Source organism: Lygodium microphyllum, chromosome 8, assembly GCF_053477565.2.
Source record: "Lygodium microphyllum isolate KBCC chromosome 8, Lygodium_microphyllum_v1.1.10, whole genome shotgun sequence".
In the NCBI taxonomy this organism is placed as follows: Eukaryota; Viridiplantae; Streptophyta; class Polypodiopsida; order Schizaeales; family Lygodiaceae; genus Lygodium; species Lygodium microphyllum.
Genome location: NC_141142.1, coordinates 53455106 through 53475705, shown reverse-complemented (window position 1 = coordinate 53475705; position 20600 = coordinate 53455106). Strand labels below are relative to the sequence as shown.

Here is a 20600-nt window from a genome sequence, read left to right as displayed (position 1 = left end):
CAGACTGCAGCAAACTTCGAGGTGGACAGCAGGTTGCATCGTCGAGGCGGAGACACGCAGTCCAGCGCACTGCGCCCGTGTATATCTTTGTATTCAGCATTCTTTATACAGCAGATCTTCATCATCCACTGTCTCTCTCTCCCTTCTCTCTCTGCGTTCTCTCTCTCTCTCTTTCAGTCCTACGCTTCCGCGCCGCTGCACTCTGACATGGTATCAGAGCAATTTTTAAGGGTTGACTGATCTCGGCTATTTATACCCGACGTTCCCAGCAGTCTTATACACTTCTCTGACGCAGATTACAGACCGGTGGCGCGCAGATTCTGTCTCTGTTCACAGATTTCAGACAGCAGACAATGCAGACTGCAACAGACTTCGAGGTGGACAGCAGGTTGCATCGTCGAGGTGGAGACACGCAGTCCAGCGCACTGCGCCCGTGTATATCTTTGTATTCAGCATTCTTTATACAGCAGATCTTCATCATCCACTGTCTCTTTCTCTCCCTTCTCTCTCTGCGTTCTCTCTCTCTCTCTCTGTCCTACGCTTCCGCACCGCTGCACTCTGACATGGTATCAGAGCAGTTTTTAAGGGCTAACTGAGCGCAGAATTGACCTGAAGAGGAGTTTCCATCGCGACACAAATTTGCGTTTTTTTGCGTTTAAGGGCAGACAGGAGGGCTGCGCCTTGGAACAAGGCTGAAATGAGTGTGGGCGCACAAGAAAGGAGTACAGGTGGTGGATTTGCTGCTGTTTACTGCTGTTTGATGCGGAGGAGGTTTGAGTTTTCAGGCTACAAGTGCAGGTTTTGCTTTTTCATCGCCTTCGGCGGGTGAAGAAGCTTCAGGACGCGGAAGAGCCTTAGCAGGCTGAGTTTTCCCAGTCAGAGGGGGCTGCTTTTGCGTTTGTGAAGGCATTGCAGGTAAAGATGTCAACAGAGATGGACTTGGAGTTCCAGGCGATTATGGACCGGAAGGTGCCTGTCTTACCGGCTCTTCCTACAGATCAGAAGCTCGACGGCGACAACTACCGCATTTGGCGCGTCATGATGTTGACCATCCTTGAGTCCTATGATTTGGCGGAGTTGGTACAGGAGGAGATTGACCGGTCCTCGGTAAGAGATGAGTCCAAACTCTCTTCCGATGCTCGTGCGGAGTTGGCCAAGGCCCAGTCTCATTGGGACAAACTGAATGCCAGGATTCGATCCTTTCTCTTTCTATCATGCACTACAACCGTGATCGCTCACATCGAGCACTTGACGGTGGCTCGGGAGATATGGCTGGAGCTTGATCAGATGTACAATCGGATGACCCTAATGAAGAGGGTTTCTTTGGAGGTACAGATGCGGACCTTGTCCGTCAATAAGTCTTCTTCGCTACGGGAACACATTAACAAGCTAAGGCAGCTACAGATGCAGGTTCAGAATGCGAGGAAGCCGATTTCCTCCTAAGACATGGCGATCACACTATTGTCCCAATTGCCGCCACGATTCGGTACATTTTACTCTGCCCTTATTGCTTCGGAGCGAGAGTCTACTCTTCGCTGGGAAGAGTTGGTTCCTATGGTTTCGGACCAAGAGGAACAGTTAAAGGGACAGAATGCTTCCAAGTCAGAGGCGCTGACAGGTCAAGCCTCTCAGAAGAAGGGGAAGGACCAAAAGAAGAAGAAGGGGGATAACAAGTCCAAGAAGGACAAGGAGAAGGACAAGGACAAAGATTCCACATGCCATATTTGTGGAAAGACTGGCCATTGGAAGAAGGATTGCCCTGACAAAGACACGGACACCAAGAAGAAGGACACCAAGGATTCTAGAGCGGTGGCTGCACCCTCATCAACTGCATTTCTTCATCTAGCTGTCATTGAGGACGCTTCACCGAATGCTTCTGATGTTGCGATGATGGCTCCCTAGGCTCGAGAGTGGATTGTTGATAGTGGTGCCTCACGGCACATGACTCCTTCATCAGATGGTGTTGCCCAGCTGCGACCCTCACGTGGGCAGATTCTCATTGGAGACAGCTCTTCAGTTTCTATTGCAGGTCGGGGTAAGATGCAGCTCATTCCGGATGGACGAGGTGGTACCCATACCTCAGAGGTTCTGCATGTTCCTGGATTAGGGTACCATCTCCTTTCAGTTCATAAGATTTGCTCCCTTGGGCTTTTGGTGGAGTTTGACAGTTCTACGGTGCGAGTCCTTGATCGTGGATCGAGGAAGGTTCTCTCATCCGGATATGAGGAGAACGGCATTTACAAACTGAAGTCTTCCACTGCCCTCTCTACTCTTCTTCTTACCTCACAGTCACAGTCAGAATTATGGCATGCTCGGTTTGGTCACCTGAACTATGACTATCTTTGGAGGGCGTCACGTGGACAGCTTGTTCGAGGGTTGCCGGATATAGTGGTGAGCCAGCAGCCATGTGTCTCCTGCATTCGGGGGAAGCAGCATAGGGATGCCATTCCCCACACAGCTTCGCGACGGTCTACTTCACCGATGGAGCTAGTATCTACGGATCTATGTGGCCCTATGAGGAATGAGTCCTTGCGTGGGAGCTCGTACTTCATGCTGATCATGGATGACTGTAGCAGGATGACATGGGCCTACTTTTTGGCATTAAAGTCAGAAGCTTTCTCGCACTTCAAGGATTGGCTTCTCTTTGAGGAGAACCGATCAGGCCGGAAGTTGAAGACCTTGCGATCCGACAAGGGAGGTGAATTTGTGTCTAATGAGTTTGCTCGGTTTTGTGCAGATAGAGAAATTCACCAAGAGTTTGCCAATACTAATACTCCTCAAGAAAATGGTATTCTTGAACGGAAGAACCACAATGTGATCGAGATGGCGCGCACCATGATGGAGCACCGACAGACCCCTCAGGTTCTGTGGGCCGAGGCTGTGGCTACTGCAGTCCACATCCTCAATCGATCCCCTACTTCGGCCGCGGAAGGGATGACCCCATTTGAGGCTTATTTTGGGACGAAGCCAGATGTTTCTTACTTTCGGGTCTTTGGGTGTGATGCCTATGTTCACATTCCCAAGGCTCACCGTGATAAATTTGAAGCGGCTTCCCGAAAACAGGTATTTGTTGGCTACAGCTCCCAGTCCCAAGGCTACCGACTGTATGATCCCATCAAGCGGGATGTGTACACTAGCCGTGATGTGCGGTTTGTGGAGGTTCCTGCTACTTCAACGGGTGAGGAGCATCCCGTTCTTGGAGATCCAGGGGAGATTTGGGCTCCTTCTACGGTTCCACTGGAGCTCGTGCCTTTTGATTATGATTCTGTTTCTGACACAGAGTCTACTGTTCCACCGGACACCTCTGAGGAGTTACTGCCGGTGGATATTCCAGAGTCTTCTGCTGATGGAGAACGTCGAGGGAAGGTTCGGCCTCCTCGCTGGGCCCGTGACACACTCCGTGATTTAGGGATCGAGGGGGTTCCTGAGGAGTGGGGACCGCAGGATGGTCCGCGGCGGTCACGGAGGCACCAAGCACATTCTACGGAGCTTGTTTGCTCCAACTATTGTTTGATGACCCGTGTTATGCAGGATCGAGAGCCCACCTCCGTGAAGGAGGCTTTACAATCCGCACCATGGAAAAAAGCTATGGAAGCTGAGTTGGAGGCTATTGAGAGGAATGGCACTTGGTCACTCGTGCCCCGCCCCCCGAAGAAGAAGGTGATTGGAGTCAAGTGGGTCTTCAAGACCAAATACCTCAATGATGGTACTTTGGATAAGCACAAGGCTCGCCTTGTTGCTAAAGGTTTTGCACAGCGCCCAGGTATTGACTGTCATGACACTTTTGCCCCCACAGCTCGTATGGCGACCATTAGAGCTGTTCTTGCTTTGGCTGGCCATAGGAGATGGCCTGTTTATCAGTTGGATGTGAAGTCGGCCTTCCTGAATGGTGATTTGAAGGAGGAGATCTATGTTGAGCAGCAGCCTGGCTTTGGTTCTTCAGATGGGAAAGTCTACAGGTTGAAGAAGGCCTTGTATGGCCTCAAGCAGGCTCCGCGTGCATGGAACGAGAAGATTGATTCGTTCCTCTAGTCTCAGTTGGGATATCGGCGGTCCAAGGCCGATCCGCAACTGTATGTTCACACTTCCGAGGATGGTTGTGTGCTGTTTGTATTATATGTTGATGATTTGATTGTCACAGGTGATGATGCACAGCAGGTCCAGGAGACGAAGTCAGCTTTACATCGGACGTTCGAGATGACGGATTTGGGTCTACTCCATTTCTTTTTGGGCCATGAGATTTATCAGTCTCAGAGGGGGATCTTTATCTCTCAACAGAGATATGTACAGGAGCTTTTGGTGTCTTTTGAGATGGAGGATTGTCGGGCCCTCTCTACTCCTATGGATCCGAACTGGAAGGCCACTTCCCATTCAGCTTCTCCTTTGGCGGATGCGTCCCGCTATCGACAGTTGATTGGGTCCTTGATTTGGCTTCTCAACACCAGGGTTGATCTATGTTTTGCTGTTGGGCTCTTGGCAGGGTTCATGAGTGAACGAACCTAAGACGGTGCATTGGCAGGCTGCTCAGAGGATACTTCGGTATCTGAGGGGGACGTCTGATTTGGGGATTCATTACCCCGCAGGGACAGATGGGTCAGATCTTGTACTTGCAGGTTGGAGCGACTCGAATTGGGCCGGTGACGTAGACCACAGGCGGTCTACTACAGGTTACTATTTTACTTTGGGTGCAGGTGTTATTTCATGGAGTAGCAAGCAACAGCCCACGGTAGCCCTTTCCTCTACTGAGGCGGAGTATCGGGCCGCGTCTTCCACCACCTGCGAGGTTGTGTGGCTTCGGAGATTATTGGAGGAGCTTGGGTGCCCCCAGACTCGTCCTACATTGCTACGATGTGACAATGAGAGTTGCATTGCCTTGGCAAGGAACCCTGTTTTTCATGCCCGGACGAAGCACATTGAGATCCAGTACCACTTCATCCGAGAAAAGCTTCTGGATGAGACCATCACTGTGGAGTATTGCAAGACGGAGGACAATCTTGCGGATTTGTTTACGAAGGCACTTCCTCAGGCTCTACTTCGGAGACATTCCAGATCCCTCAGGCTTCTGCCCTGTCCAGGCTCTGAGAGGGGGTGTTAGAGATCATAGCCTGATCAGGGGATCAGGGCAGGTTTGGTGGCAGTCTGCACAGTTGGACTGTGCAGTCGGACTGCCACGTGGCAGTCCAACTGCCTGCAGCCCAGTAGGCTGCATTTAATGCAGCCGACCTGTTCTGGTTGCGCCCTATTTCTGGTGCCCTATTTTCTGGCAGATCTCGGCTATTTATACCCGACGTTCCCAGCAGTCTTATACACTTCTCTGACGCAGATTACAGACCGGTGGCGCGCAAATTCTGTCTCTGTTCACAGATTTCAAACAGCAGACAGTGCAGACTGCAGCAGACTTCGAGGTGGACAGCAGGTTGCATCGTCGAGGTGGAGACACACAGTCCAGCGCACTGCGCCCGTGTATATCTTTGTATTCAGCATTCTTTATACAGCAGATCTTCATCGTCCACTGTCTCTTTCTCTCCCTTCTCTCTCTGCGTTCTCTCTCTCTCTCAGTCCTACGCTTCCGCACCGCTGCACTCTGACAGGCCCCGCAATAGCAGCTCACGTTTTTTTTGCGTCTGTTCCAAAATCTGGCTCAAAAATCCCATTTTTCCTCATATCTCGAGCATACGAAATCCGATTTAGGCAAGGTAAGAGTTTAACTTAATTTTTGGCACACTTCGAACGCAATGGCGATGTCAGATCTACCAAATTCTGATCAGAGAATTTTCTGCAACAGACCTGAGATGATTTACAGCAAGAAAATGTCATGCTCTCAGCTTATGTGATGCTCCCGAGGCTTGGTATTTGATGCCCAAATGCTTTGGAAATATTTGCCTAATGTTTTGAGATACTTTGGGGCTTGGTTTAAGCTTCCATAGCTCGATTTATGCAGGGATTTACCATTGTACATTGTTTGGGCAGCAAGGTTTTATCAAGAACAGCTTATCCATAATGCTCTTTGTTGACATTCAGGTGTCTTGTTGGATGTATTGATGCTTGGTCATCATGGTTTATGCCCGGATATGCTATTTGAGAGCTATTGAGCCTTGATTCGGATACGGACACTTCATTATTGGTTGGGATTTATGCTACCTTGGTTGATAGGTTATTTTACCTCCAGTTTGGTTATGCCTATGGTCTGCGGATACTCCCGACTACTTGGGATGATATGCTGATGTATTTGGATGATGCCACTTTGATGTTTATGCTCCCGGATGCTTCTTGCGCAAAGAGTAGAGCTTAATTCTTGGTTCATTATCATTTTCTTTGCAGCTAGCATTTCACTTGACAAGGTTTATGCCCCGTGCTACCCATTATGGGACTGATGTCTGATGTAGATGCTTTTGGGTTTGGCTGCAGTATGGCAGATGTTTGGGCTTGAATCAACTTGCATTTGAGAATTTTGTGGCGCAGTTTGCATTTGGTCAGCTTATTACTTATGCGGCTTGGATGATATTTGGCCCTTAATGCTCCGATTATGGATCTTGGATTTACTTGGATGCAAATACATGTTTGAGCAGTGCTTGCTTCATTGTCTTGGCAATTGGTTATTGAGCTTTCATTGCTCGTTGATGCTTGGTTCTTTGCAGGTTACTCCTTGATCAGTGGACTTCTTGACAGTGCTTGGGTTTAGCTGTTATGACTTTATTGCTTCTGTGTTGCCTAGCTTCTATGCTAGTTGGGTTGCTTTTGCCCATATAGGTCAGAGAGCAGTTGCTCTTGATGCTTACCGGCTATGCACTTTGTCTGCTGTCATGTACTTTACAGAGCCACTTATTTGGATGTTGTTGTACAGATACTTGGGTTTTTCCTGGACCTTGACTCGTGCAGGATTTTTTGCCTCTTGCTGGTCTTAGCTTGACTTGGCTTTTCCCAGATGGCATTATGTACTGCAGAGCTATGCTTATGCGTTTGGTTATGGGCTGATTTTATGGCTGAAATCCATATGCTCTTATGACAAATGTCTTATGCTTTACCGTACTGTGGTTGGTTATGTCATGCAGTTGACTACGACTCTTCTTCATGTGGGAGCTTTTGCATCCTTAGTTGATGCCTTTATGTCCTCCCATCCGTTGAGGTTTCATGAGCCTTTGCAGCATGCTTCTACCACTGATGTACTTGCAAATGATTGTCTTTATAAGCAAGTTCCCTTTGTTAGGACAGCCCACAACTCCTTGAGCTCCGTGGATGCTATGGATAGCCCTATTCATGATGACTTGGATTCCTTGTCGTCTTCTACAGATTTTTCTTCTACAGATGTATGCTTCCATTGTGGGAAGCTTGGGCATGTTAAAAGAAAATGTTTCAGATGGATTAGACAGCAACTGAGGCAGAGACAGACTCGACATGAGCAGAGAGTCAGAGATACAGGACATGCAGCAGGTGTTACCACTGTTACTAGTGGTTAGGTACATGTTACCCATGATGATGCAGTTGAGCATGTACTCCTATCATCTAGTTTCCCTACAACTTTCTTACTCAGTGATACGGCTTACGTCTCAGATTGGCTATTGGATTCATGGCATCTTGTCATGTTACTCCACATTGAGCATGATTCTCTACTTACAGGAAGTTTGATGGATGCATTTCTTTGGGCCTTGAGCAGACTTATGCTATTCTTGGTATAGGGAACATACACCTAGCTTTGCCTAATGGGACTTCTCTTATGCTTAGGGATGTTTTACATGTTCCCATGCTCAGTAAAAGCTTGATTTCTGTCAGTCAATTACATGATGCAGGTTACTTTGTTTCTCTTCAGAATAGGTCATGGAAGATCTATCGTGGTTGCTTGATTTTAGCCAAAGGTTCTAGAGTTGGTTCTCATTACCCAGTACATGTCTCTCATGTGGGAGATTCTATGGTTGCAATTATCCCGATACCACATGCATTGTTATGGCATTATCACCTAGGCCATATGCACCACAGAGAGATGAAGATCTTGTCTCATTTAGACTCATTGCTACCTCCTATGTCACTTATAGATCTTGATGCTTGCCTTGATTGTACTCTTGGTTCTTGCAGAGCCCCCTTGGCTTATGGCGATCGTACGAGGCATGCTCCTCTAGATCTTGTCCATTCTGCAATATATGAACCTATGCCTTCTTAGTCACTTAGTGGAGTATTGTACTTTGTGACCTTTGTTGATCATGCTACCCACCGTGTTTGGGCTTTTTCCTTGGCGCAGATTGAGGATGCTGCAATTATGCTTGACAAGTTGATGGATTCTACTGGTAGCAGGCCTAGGTGCTTGCAGATAGATTATGAGAGTCATGCTCTCTCTCCTAGCTTTCGGACCTCTTATCAACAATATGGCATTGATTTCTTGTACCCACGGTATTATAGGATTGCTCATGGCATGTGCCTGACCTTACAGGCAAAGGTCGCTTCTATGCTTACCACAGTTGGATTGTCTTATAGCTTTTGGGCTGAGACCCTTATGACGGCAGTCTTTTTAGTTAACAAGACATCGTGCTTGACTTTGGATTGTACTACACCCCATGAGATATGAAGTGGCATGCAGCCCTCCTATGATTACTTGAGGATGTTTGGCTGCCAGGCATCTGTACGTATGCCACATGAGCCTATGTCACGTAGATGTATCCTCCTTGGTTATGGAGATGGTGATTTTAAGGCCTACAAATTATGGGATTTGGATGCCCAATAGGTCATACGCAGCTGTCATGCTGTCTTCTATGAGACGCAGACACCTCTCAGGCCTCTTGATGAGCGTTCAGTATGCTTTATGGCTGATTTTACAGCAGCTACATTGCCATTACAGCAAGTTGTTTATGCTGAAAATGAGGCACTTATTGGCCCAGGTGACGGAGCTGTGCATAGCAGTCAGGGTCACGATGTTAGTGGTCAGTTGCTAGACCCCTTGCAAGCTCATGAGAGCCGTTTTCTTGTAGTTTTGTAGGCTGGACAGCCAGCCATATGTCAGTCTTCCGCTTCATTGAGGCCACATATAGTCTTGAGACCCTGTTGGACGAGTATCCGCGATGTTGGCCCTCTTTCAGTAATTGACTCCGGAGAGTTTGGCTGCTCTCCGTTGTCTTGTATTTGCCACGCTGATGCTATTCATGACTCTGATGCTTTACAACCGTGCACTGATGAGTTGTGCTTGCTTCATGAGAAGCATTCTTAGATTGCTCCATTGTATGGAGCTGCGGGATCGCTTATCTCTTGGATATCATGAACTCGGGGATGCTTGACTCTTCTTCTGCAGAGGTTCCCGACACTTTTTGCACAGCTCGCTTTCCGATTGGGCGTTGGGTGAGATGTCATGATTCCTCACCTTATCTTTTCTTTTTTTTTCTTTGTTTTCACTCCCCGGTCACATTGGCCTTTTAGTGGGACGTTGTTGGGATAAAAGGCCTCTGGGTCTGCCCGTGTACACTGTGACCGCCCATTCTTTATTCATATATAATATGATAGTGCAATAACGCTGTCATATCATTCTTGATAGAACCTACATTGTGTGTGCTCTTCTCTCCCGCATCTTCTTCTTCTCCTTCTCCACTACCATTGCATCCCCTTCATTCTCACAGGATGGAAAGTCCTTTATTTTACCCATGCTATGGAAAAGTGGATTGTCATCTTTCTCCATGACATAATGTTTTCAATATATCAAAAGTAGACTTCCTACCTCCTTATCAGCTCTCATGAACAAAGGAAACAATCCAAGCATGAATTTACTCAAATGATGCTATTGCATTTTTGTCATGTAATATCAATTAGTGATAACCGAATTAGCCCCAAAAAGGCAAGGTAGCCCAATTGGCCTCTTCCTTTTCTTTTCTTGGGTCTTCCCAGTGAAATCTACTCAGACTTCATTGGCTTTTCCTAGAAGTCAAAGATCGCATTGAAATCACTAAGACCTTATTTTGTTTAAGGGGTTTTCAAAGCAAAAATAAGCATGTTGAACAACCAATTATCTTGAATGTGAGTGTGATCAATGTTTTCACACATTTGCAGCAGCTAGTTACAATATTACCGGTGTTGCACATTAGCCATCCAAATAAACAAATAAGCCTTGCAAGATTCATACAGATACCAGCAGCGATGCTATAGGTGTCACCCAATGCATGTAAAGGTTGGAATTGCATTTAAGAGTTGTAAACTAACCCACAAACACCCAATTATGCTTTAGTACATAGGGAAAGAAACTCTTGCTGGTCATCCATGCACTAAAACTTTGTATTCATTACTCATATGATGCTTGATTCATTGCAGAAAAAAGGCCACCCCTTGCTGAAATTTCTTTGCGATCATCCCAATCTTTGAGGACATGAGGCAAGATAGATAGAACCCATGCAAGAATTCAATTATGAGACACGCTATCATAAAGCCTCAAATAATAAATTTGCAATGCTCTTAGTAGAATCTCTGAGGTCAATCATTTATCTCTTATGAAGATCTTGACAAACTTTCATCTTTCTCCAATGGAACACTACCAAACAGATTCTCACTTTGGTGGGATTTGGGAACAAACCCAAGGTGGGGTTGCACAAGAGCTAAATAAATTGGCAAAAAATCAAAGACTGACCTCACTTATCATAGCTTAGCATACTCATACATTTGCACAATAAGCAAAGCGGTATGCAGAGCAATTCACATTGTGAATTCTTCCAAGAGCAATCAGCCTCAAAAAGGGTCAACCTTAGTTGCCTATACTTTGTTGTTTGTCAAGCCAATCAATTAGCTCTCAAAGACTGATGTTGCAAATCATTTGAACCAAATGAGACTTATAAGTGTCAAAAGTGATGGTGCAATGGAAGCATAGATAAGTGCTGAAATAAACTACTAAACACAAGGCAAAAGAGAAAGAAAACAAAAGAACTATCACGAGGACATATATTTTTTAAACCTCACTTAACATGTGGATTAATTTTTAATCACATGGTTAAGTAAATGTTGCACATGTGAGGTGTAATTGGGATTAGAGTAAATTTACGAGCCTACGAACCAAGGAAATCACAGGATGTCAAAGGTAGAAGTTGCTATAAGTTATGCCACAGAAAGTACTTGGTGGTATCTAGTGCCAGTTGTTGGCCTAGGTCATTCATTTGGCCATAAGTGTCAGCTGGTGACACTAGAGAAGTGGCGTTTAATGGTACCTAACGCCAATATGATGGTCAAAGATGGTGCAGAGACACTCGAAAATGGAAATTACCTAGCCAATTTAATTATTGGCCAATAAGATTATTTTTCAAGACACCAAAATAATTATTAGATTAATTTTCAGTATTTAAAGATCAAAAATTAATATTTAATTTAATTATGGATAATGCTGAAAAAACCATTTGGGAAGGCTTTCACTTATCAAAAATGCCCATGCAAAACTGAGAAACGTCTTTAGAAGCTAGAGAGAGGCATTTTAGTGTATTCAACCTGCAAGAGAGAGGGAGGAGATGCTACCGGTCTAATCTGCAAGGTGACAGCATCTATCGGTTGTTGAGACAGGACAACAGTAGTAAATGATTGATTTTCTTCTGTTCTTTGCATCTACAAGCTGTTGAGACAAGGCAACAGCAGTAAATGATAGATTTTCTTTAGTTCTTCGCAAATAAAGTCTGAACTTTCTCTCTCCTCAATATTCTCTCTCATCTTCCAGTCTTTCTATAGCCTTGCTTTGAAGATTACAACATTGAAATCACCAAAGACTAAGAAATTTCTATTGTAAACCCTAATCTGCCAAGAGAAATTAGGGTTTAGCAAAAGCCTTGGGAAGCGTGCCAAAAATTGGAAGCTCCAAGACTTGGATTCGATATGGGTGAAGCTGTTTTCAATCAAGTTCAGGTGAAGGGACCAGCAGATCAATGAATTTGGGGCATTTTCCATCTCCATCAAAGAGGGTGAAGGCCAATTAACTGCCCGAATCAAGGGGCAAATCAGATTGAAGACTTGCTCATAATTTTGAACAGCAAGGGGAGTTGGAATACCAAAAGGGATTGGGAGAATTCCATTGTACATCAACTTATTCTTCAATTAAATCAAATAAATACCGAAAGGGGCGCCAATTTTGGGATACCATTGTAACTAAGCTATAATTAGGGAATTACCACCCATCCACGAAAAAAAGGCTGGTTATATGGTTCCATCGCCGTGGTTAACACTCAATTCCTTGATTTGGTGGACCCAAGGCACCTAATTGCAAGCCAAAGCTTTGAACTAGTACTGATTTTTACTCTCAGCTGAGAAATTACAGCAATATGTCTTCATACAGTGAGATGGACTCAAGCAGTGATGATATCTCTCAAAATAAACATTCACATGGGAATGAACGAAATGCAATGCCTAACCTTGGACAAGGTTCAGACCATGGACAGCAAGTTGAAAGTGTTGTTGGGCGAGATGCACGGTCTTCAAGGCATAAGGAGGCTGATGACCATCAAAGTGAAGAGGAATTTGATGACTAGTTCAGAATTCGATGAGGACAGCAATAAATCTCTTTGCTGAATTGGCAAAGCATCCTCAATTTACCCGATTTTTGAATGCTCCAAAGAAGGACAGAAAAGGCAACAAGAAGAAGACGTCTTTTACACCTTCCGAACAGCATGATGCACAGAAGATAATGTCAAACCCTTCATTTGAGGCTCCCAAAGATGCTAATGAAATAAAACACTTGGTACCTATAGGGCAAGGAATGCAAATGCAAGGCCATCACGGAAGTGCCAATCCAATGGATTTTAGTCAGTCAGACATGCATGCTATGATGGGGCAGTCATGATATTTTAGTCCCGCGATTTTTCATGCTATGGTTGGACAAGGACCGCATATGGAAATGTATGGCACAAATCCCTATGGTATGCAGCAACCAATGCATGGTCTGCAAGGCCCAATGTAGTCAAGCATGGCTGGAAATATGCAAAACCCTATGTAGGGCAGCATTGGCTTGATACCTAGGGCACAAAGTAGCATGTCCGATACTACATTTGCACCCCCAAATGCTTACGAGGCTCAAGGAATGAATGTTGGTCATGCAAGTGCTCCGTTTGGCATTGGTTTTGATGTAAATTCAGCAAATGCACCCTTTTTGCAGCAGCCACTGTATGCCAACTTAACACCCAAAGGGGCAGCAAAAGACTATGATCAGGGTGGAAAAGCAATTGAGTCCTTCAATGGTGTACAAGATAGGCTGAAAGCTTTGACTTTCATTCAGCAGTTTGATACAGCCTATTCAGGGGGGAATTTCACGGAGTCCTTGAAGATTTGAAAGGCAGCCACTTTCTTGAAAGGGAATGTATTACCTGTCTCAATGGTTCAAATCCCTCCTTAAAGAGGCAATGGTAGCGGCCTCGGATATCACAGTATACAGTGCATCTACAAATGTAGTATTTCTCTATCTCTGCCTCCCATCCACAAAGCTGGCACATCCTCTCATTTGTTGCAACATGGCTCCATCGACCTATCTCAATCATCACCAGATGTGATGAGGTGCGGATCTGTCCGATAGCCGCTCGAAGCCTGTCAAAAAGTTGAGCACCCATATATCTCGGCCTCACTATGAAACCACCATGGGAAAGCTCCAAGAAGTGACATTGATATTGTGCTCTCTTCGTGCCTAATGGAAAAGGGGGCTTGGACCAAGTCCTCTCTGTCTCCACTTTAGCGATGTCTGCTCTGATCACTCGTCTAAACGGCTGCGACTCAAAGTGGGACAATCAAGGCCGTATTTGAATGGTGGCAATTTGTCTATATTCATGCCATGCAAGTTCAGCCACCTGCTCATGTGTGCATACCAATATTGTCTATCTCCCTCTCCTGCAAGCTATCTTGAAGACCCCAAAGCTAGACTAGGGTATCGGTCTTTAGGGAGCTGCCATATCTTCTAAGGGAAGGTGATTGCTTGGAAGAGTGCCTCCACTACCATGGGTGCTGCACCCAATCTTGCTCGGATAATCTCTTGTGGTACTGAGGCTTTCACCCTTATCATACGTGCTATCATCATGACCAACGGTCTCTCCATATGTTCCCAGCCATCATAATGTTGTGCTTCAGATCTGTTACAGTCCATAAGAGGCGCCCATCTAGTATGATAAAGGCTTGGGCCCCAAATGGCTGCTCCATAACTAAAGTGTCAAAGAGCCAAATTTTGGTACAGGCCTCCTAGAACTATGTATGTGCACACTATCGCTCTAGACTACCCAAAGTAACATATGCCCGTGCAAGCCTAGCCTCTGACGTCTCCTTCCATGAAAACTGTGGCCCTTTGAAAGTGACGCCAATGTATACATATTGTCTAACCATTTCCACAAACTGACCATCATACATAAAGTGATGCTCTGAGCGTGTCACCCAAGCTATCGAGGTGTTAAATACCATAATTTTTGTCTTTCCAAGATTAATCTTAAGGCCTTTCTCTTCACAAAACACATGCAATGCATCCAAATGTCGTCATAGCCCCTCAAGTGAATTGGAGATGAGCACAATATTGTCTCCATATAACAAATTTGGTATCAATAATCCAACCAAGCTAGCTCCCATACCACCCCGTCTTTGTATGTAATCTAAAATCTCATCAATGTACAATCCAAATAGCAAAAGAGAGGGTGGACAGCCTTGCTTTATAGTCTGTTCCAAGCACCCACGTCCACCCGGACAAAGGCCTAGACATCCACAACACAAACAAATTAGAGCCATCATTGAGTGCCAAAGGAGATAGATGTCGAGACGCCTTAGCCATGCAGAGATACACCTCCCTACAGGACAGACATCTCATAGATGAAGAGTTTCTTTTTTCTACTTTTACTTTTAAATCAACCACATTTTTTCTTTTTATAGAACACTATTTCACTTTTGAATCTTATAGGCATATTTTTTATCTTTTCTCGTTCCAGATGAGAAACACACCATCATTATATGTATTGCTTTAGTCTCATAGGCCACATTGGCCTTTTAGAGACGTTAATATACTGTGTGTGTGTGTGTGTGTGTGTGTGTGTGTGTGTTCCATTGCACACGCTCACATGGTATCATCACATAAGTCATCACATAAGTAAGGACATAGTCTGGAGATTTCTTGCAGAGGAGTAGCCCAAATCTTCAAAACATAGATTTTCAGCATGCATTTACAGCTTTGTACAGGTGATCCAAATCCCAATCAACCCTTCCAGAGACTAGATGACATCATCCAAGACCGGGCGACCTTGATCAGTCATTAGACGGCTCCAACCTTCCACATTTTGCAGCAAACGCAAATTTGCGTTTTGATGGCAACAACTTCCTGGTACAAGTGGCAACTCTCTGTCACAGGTGGCAGCCTCTTGGTGCCACTGACCCCTTCTATTGGTAGGCGACAACCTTCCTTTGATAAATGCAACTTTCTCAGTGATTACAAGATCGAAGATGTCTTACCAGTTCACGAGCTTTGATGACTCAAAGGAGGAGCTTCTTTCCAAACACAATTTTGAGCGGAGAAACGATTATCGCAATTTTAGTGGGTGAGAGGAGTCCCCTATTCACACCCATCCCCCTTCTATTCATCTATCACAGAAGTTTCCATCTGGCATAAAGATGCCATCCTTGAAACCCTCAGTGCAAATGCTTGTCTTACCTTCCTTGACCAAAGAAGACAAACTCAATGGTTCGAACTATTCATTGTGGTCATGTAAGGTGGAGTGCATACTCAACACCTTCAATCTTTGGGTTCTTGTATCAGATTCCATCTCTTGTCCTAAGGAGGATCTAGTAGATGGAATTTCTATGGACCGAGCAACCTTGTGGGATCTGCTCAACTCTCAAGCCCGATCCTTTCTCTTTATGAGTTTGCAAGATTCTATCCTTGTGCATGTTTGCAGGTTAAAGACCACAATGGAAGTGTGGAAGAAGCTTGCATCTTTGTATCAGCACAAGACGTTTTCCCACAAGATCTTCCTTGAGAAGAAGTTGCAAATGCTCAATCATGATGATTTCTCCTCTATGAAGGAGCACATCACGAAGATGGAGGACATGAGAGGTGAGCTTGCCTCTCTTGGTCGGATAATATCCTCTGAACACATGGCTATGATCCTTCTAACTCAGCTACCATCTACTCGATTCAATGTTTTCTACACCAACCCTATCACATTGAGGACCCATGAGACACTTATGGTAGCAAATGGTTCTAGTTTCACCTAGGCATTTATTACAAGTACAGATGGGAGGAAAAAAGAAGAAGACAAAGGCCAAGGATAAAAAGTAGGAGGACAAGAAGGATGATGAGGAGAAAAAGCCCAAGTGCCCACACTATGAAAAGGGCACTCATCCCAAAGAAAGTGTTAGCAAATGTGCCCCCATTTGAAGCCAAAGGAGAAGGATTTGAAGGATAAGAAAGCTGTTCCAACAACAACAATCTATCTTTGTGCATGTTTGAGTGCTAGAGGGGGCACAATCACCATTGGTGACAACTCTACCATTCCCATTCGAGGGGGGACTATTTTTTTATTACCAAACAGGCAGTCTTCTTCAGCCAAAGTTCTCAATGTACCAGATTTGGGTTTTAATCTATTGTCTATTCATGGTCTCACATGGCTTGATACCCGCGTGGTATTTACACAAGATGTTTTGATAATGGAGAATGCTTCTACAGGTGTTCTTCTTTGGACAGGATCCCAAGAGGGTGGGCTTTACATGGTCATAGCCTTAGCCACGAGGTCTTCCCATGAGCTTGGGTTGCTATGGCATGCTCATTATGGTCAACTAAATTTTGACGCTATACAACAAGTTTCTCGAAAGAAGATGGTGGATGACTTCCTAATTTCCTCCTATTTACACTTTGTTCCCTAGCTGTTTGCAAAGCAAGTAGCATAGGCAACCTTAGCCCCAGGTTGCCACTCGGAAAGCTTCCACTCCGCTTGAGTTGAAGCATACCGACCTTTGTGGACCCATGGGCACGGCCACCCTTGGGAAGGCCAAGTGTTTGATGCTACTTATAAACGACTTCAGTCGTTATCTATGGCCTTATTTTTTGGAGTACAAGAGCGAGGCATACTCCAAAGGTGTTTGTGGAGACACAGACTACCTTCAAAGTTCGTAGGGTACGAGCCCATCATAATGGAGAGTTTACTTTTAACCTCTTTTCTCAGTTTTGCAAGAATCATGACATTCGGGTGGAGTATACCATTCAAACACCTTCAAAGAATGGTGTGATGGAGCATGCGAATCGGACCATGCTAGAGATGGCTTGATCGATATTGCTGGAACGTCGGGACTTCCTCGTACCCTTTGGGGTGAGGCGGTGGCTACTGCAATTCACATCCGCAACCATTCCCCGACTTCTACATTAGAGGACATAACTCCCTACGAGACTTTCCTTGGTCAAAAGCCCTCCATGTCTCACTTCCGCATCTTTGGATGTGATGCATTTGTACATGTGGACAAGAAGAAGAGGAAGACGAAGCTTGACTCGAACATAGTGAATGACCATGTCCTATATGAATGACTTTAATTGGTCAATTCAAATAGTTAAGACATCTTTTGGAAAGGGTTTCAACTAGAAATCGCCCTATATGAAGCATGAAAGTACAAATCTTTGGAATTCAACGAACCTATTAAATTTATTTTATGCAAACCAATTTAGTGTCACCATGAATCATGCACATCAAACGAGCATATTTAAAGAATCCTATTAGGCTATACACGAGTGGTAAATAGTATCTATACACCTCCATTTGAGCTCCAACCAAAAATGTCCAACCGTAGACTACCAACATAAACTATCTCATACCTTCATAAACTATCTCATACCTTCTAAGTTGAAGGTCCCTAGGAGTAATTTAGGTTGTCTAAGGATTAAGGACATCACGTGTGACCTATGTATTTACTGCAAAGACATGAGATATCACAATATGGCTCACCACCTGCAGCAAGTGTTGGGAATGTATGCTCCATCATTAAACATGCTGCACTATATGTTAGGTGACCTGGTTCTAGGAGACCCTAGTAAGCCCCTGCTCAACAACAGAAGTACTATATTTCTACATCTCAAAATATCCTTGATCCTTCTCATTATGTGATGACCCGAAACAACCTCAAACAAAAAACATGTACCTTGCCATGCACTAATCTTCAATGCTTCTTTAGATAAGCCCTTCACATAATTGCCAAGGTATTTCTCCAAGTAATATGCAACGTGTTCTTCCAACATTTTGATTCTCTTTGTATAGGAAGGGCAATTCTCCCACGAATGATATTGAGCAAAGCCTGTGTACTAAGAAAACCTGTAGACCTGTCTCCAACACGAAAAAGGTAAACTCTGCACAAGGCTACTTAGTTGCCGATCCCTCGAGAGACCTGCCAGTTTTCTTTGCAAAAGATTTATCGTTTCCTCTCTACTCTATGTATGCTATATACAAAGTGCCTGTTGCCGCTGCATATTAAATCACATCTCCTCTCTGCTCCCAATACTGCATCAGACCTTTCCCTATTTTGCACCTCTCCCCTGTACAGAATTTGGCTTCGTACAAATGACCTTGAAAAGATTGTCTTAGTTGTCATTCCAATAATCAGCAGAAGGAATGATTTCTGAATATGCTTCGATAAAATAGATTGGTTCTTGCCGTCCTTCCCCTTACAAGTTCTAAGAGCGCCGAATACTGTCCTAGCTTGCGGTAGAAGGAATGCTTTCTGGATAATTGATAAAGTAGATTGCTCCTTGCTGTGCGTCCTCGTCCTTTTCCTTGCTCCGAAAACCTGGCAATAAAAGAGATACCAGACGCGTGGCGTAGGATTCCAATTAGGGCTGTTTTCTGTACAAGTGCTTCTTGCTCTTTGCCGCTTCCTCGTCTTTCTCCTTATAGAAAGCTGTTCTAAAAACCTAGTGATAAAAGAGATACCAGACACGAGGCTTAGGCTTCCGATAAGGGCTATTTTCTGTGCAAGTGCTTCTTGCTCTTTGTCGCTTCCTCGTCTTTCTCCTTATAGAAAGCCGTTCTGAACACCTAGTGATAGAGATACCATACACGAGGCTTAGGCTTCCAATAAGAGATGCTTTCTGTACAAATGCTTCTTGCTCTTGGCCGCGCTTCCTCGTCCTTCTCCTTACAGAAAATCTGTTCTGAAACCACAGGCAAGGCAAGTGACATAATCCATAGCTTGATGCTCAACCCTGCACCCGCGGATGGAGTAACGAAATGCGATGGGAGAAGCAGAAGCGATTATTTACACTTGCTAGAAGTATCGATCTCGCATCTGGCGGCCCAGAACGCGCCAACTCACACCGTCCAAGAGGACGAGTGTCGATCGGACGGTCCCGCGCAAAAGAGCGCAAGAAAATGAGATAGTGACGTGTCAGGAAAGTCTCGTCGACACCTGGCTTTCAAGTGCAAGGCAAGCCACCGTCTGCCGACGTGGCACAACCTGCGGCGCCCTCCAGGCATGAGCTGCCACCTGGTTTTGCCAACTGGGCATTTTTAGGCGCTTTAAGCGGTGCAATCGATATGGGATGGTGTATTTCGCAAGGGAGAATATCAAAGACCCCATCGTTGTTGATGTCTAGCGAGGGAAGAATATCGAAGGCCCCGTCCGGGTTGTTGATGCTTAGGCAAGGGAAAAATATCAAAGGCCCCATCGTGGTATATGTTGCCAACTAGCAAGAGAGAATATCAAAGGGCCCATCCTACTCGATGATGTTGCCAACTTCTTAGGTAACTTCTCTTGTTGTAACCCGAAACAACCAAGAGCAAAAAATATTTACACCTTACCATAGCATAAAGAAGACGTCCAAACATGTCTGAACTCGCCCTAAGGGGTTTCTCCACCATAGCCAAAATGGTTCAAGTAGCAACCCTCTCTTTGTCATTGGAAAGTGACAGAGAGCCTCACAACACTCAAAACCTCTTGGTTTGCGTTGAGTGTATGAAGAGTGCATTTCTTTATTGTCAAGTGGGCACCAATAACAAGTCACTTAAGGTTGCTCAAATGGTTCAAAAGAGACCGCTCGATTGGTGGACACTGGTTTCAAACTCCTTATCTACCAACCCACGCATCTCTTTTTAATGAGGCTCCTACATGCACTTGTTTGACACAAGTTTTTCACAACACATAAAATCACATCAACAACCTTTGCATACATAAGGAGTATCATACTTTGGAGATGTTTTATGGTGAAGCAACAAGATGTAGCCATTGCGCCAAACAATTGCCCACTTAAAGGTTGAGATTTTAGGCATCCAAGTTAGGTGCCACTATACTGGCCCCTTTACCCTAATATTTGTGTTGTTGTAGCTACAAGGCTTTTGCCTAAAATGGATGCCATGGAGCAAAACAATGACGGGCCTATTTCAACGAAGCCAATCACTCCAAAATTAACATTGATAGTGTTTGTAGTATAACATAATGCATTTGCCATTTGCAATGTGTAGCAGGATCATGCCATTTGAATGGAATGATGGTTATCACAAAGATACAAGATTTTGGTGTGCATTGGAGAAAATTAGTACCCTAATCTCACCATGCATCAAGATTTTGGGTTTAGATGCAAATTAAATGCCACTAATACAATAAGTTAGTCATGTGCTAGAAAATTTGTTTGTGTTTGCTATGTTGCTTGCTTGCACCATGTAATAACCAAT

The 20600-nt window shown here is 44.7% G+C and overlaps 1 protein-coding gene across 1 annotated transcript in view; it reads right to left on the bottom strand.

Moving 5' to 3' along the window:
• LOC148032288 (pleckstrin homology (PH) domain-containing protein) overlaps nt 1–19161 on the bottom strand; it is a 242042-nt gene extending 222881 nt beyond the window's left edge. The window contains exon 1 of the mRNA XM_087682928.1: nt 18079–19161. Within this exon, the coding sequence (XP_087539054.1) occupies nt 18079–18175 (97 nt within the window). The 5' untranslated portion in view covers nt 18176–19161. The remainder of the gene's footprint in view (nt 1–18078) is intronic.
• Nucleotides 19162–20600: the final 1439 nt, after the last annotated feature.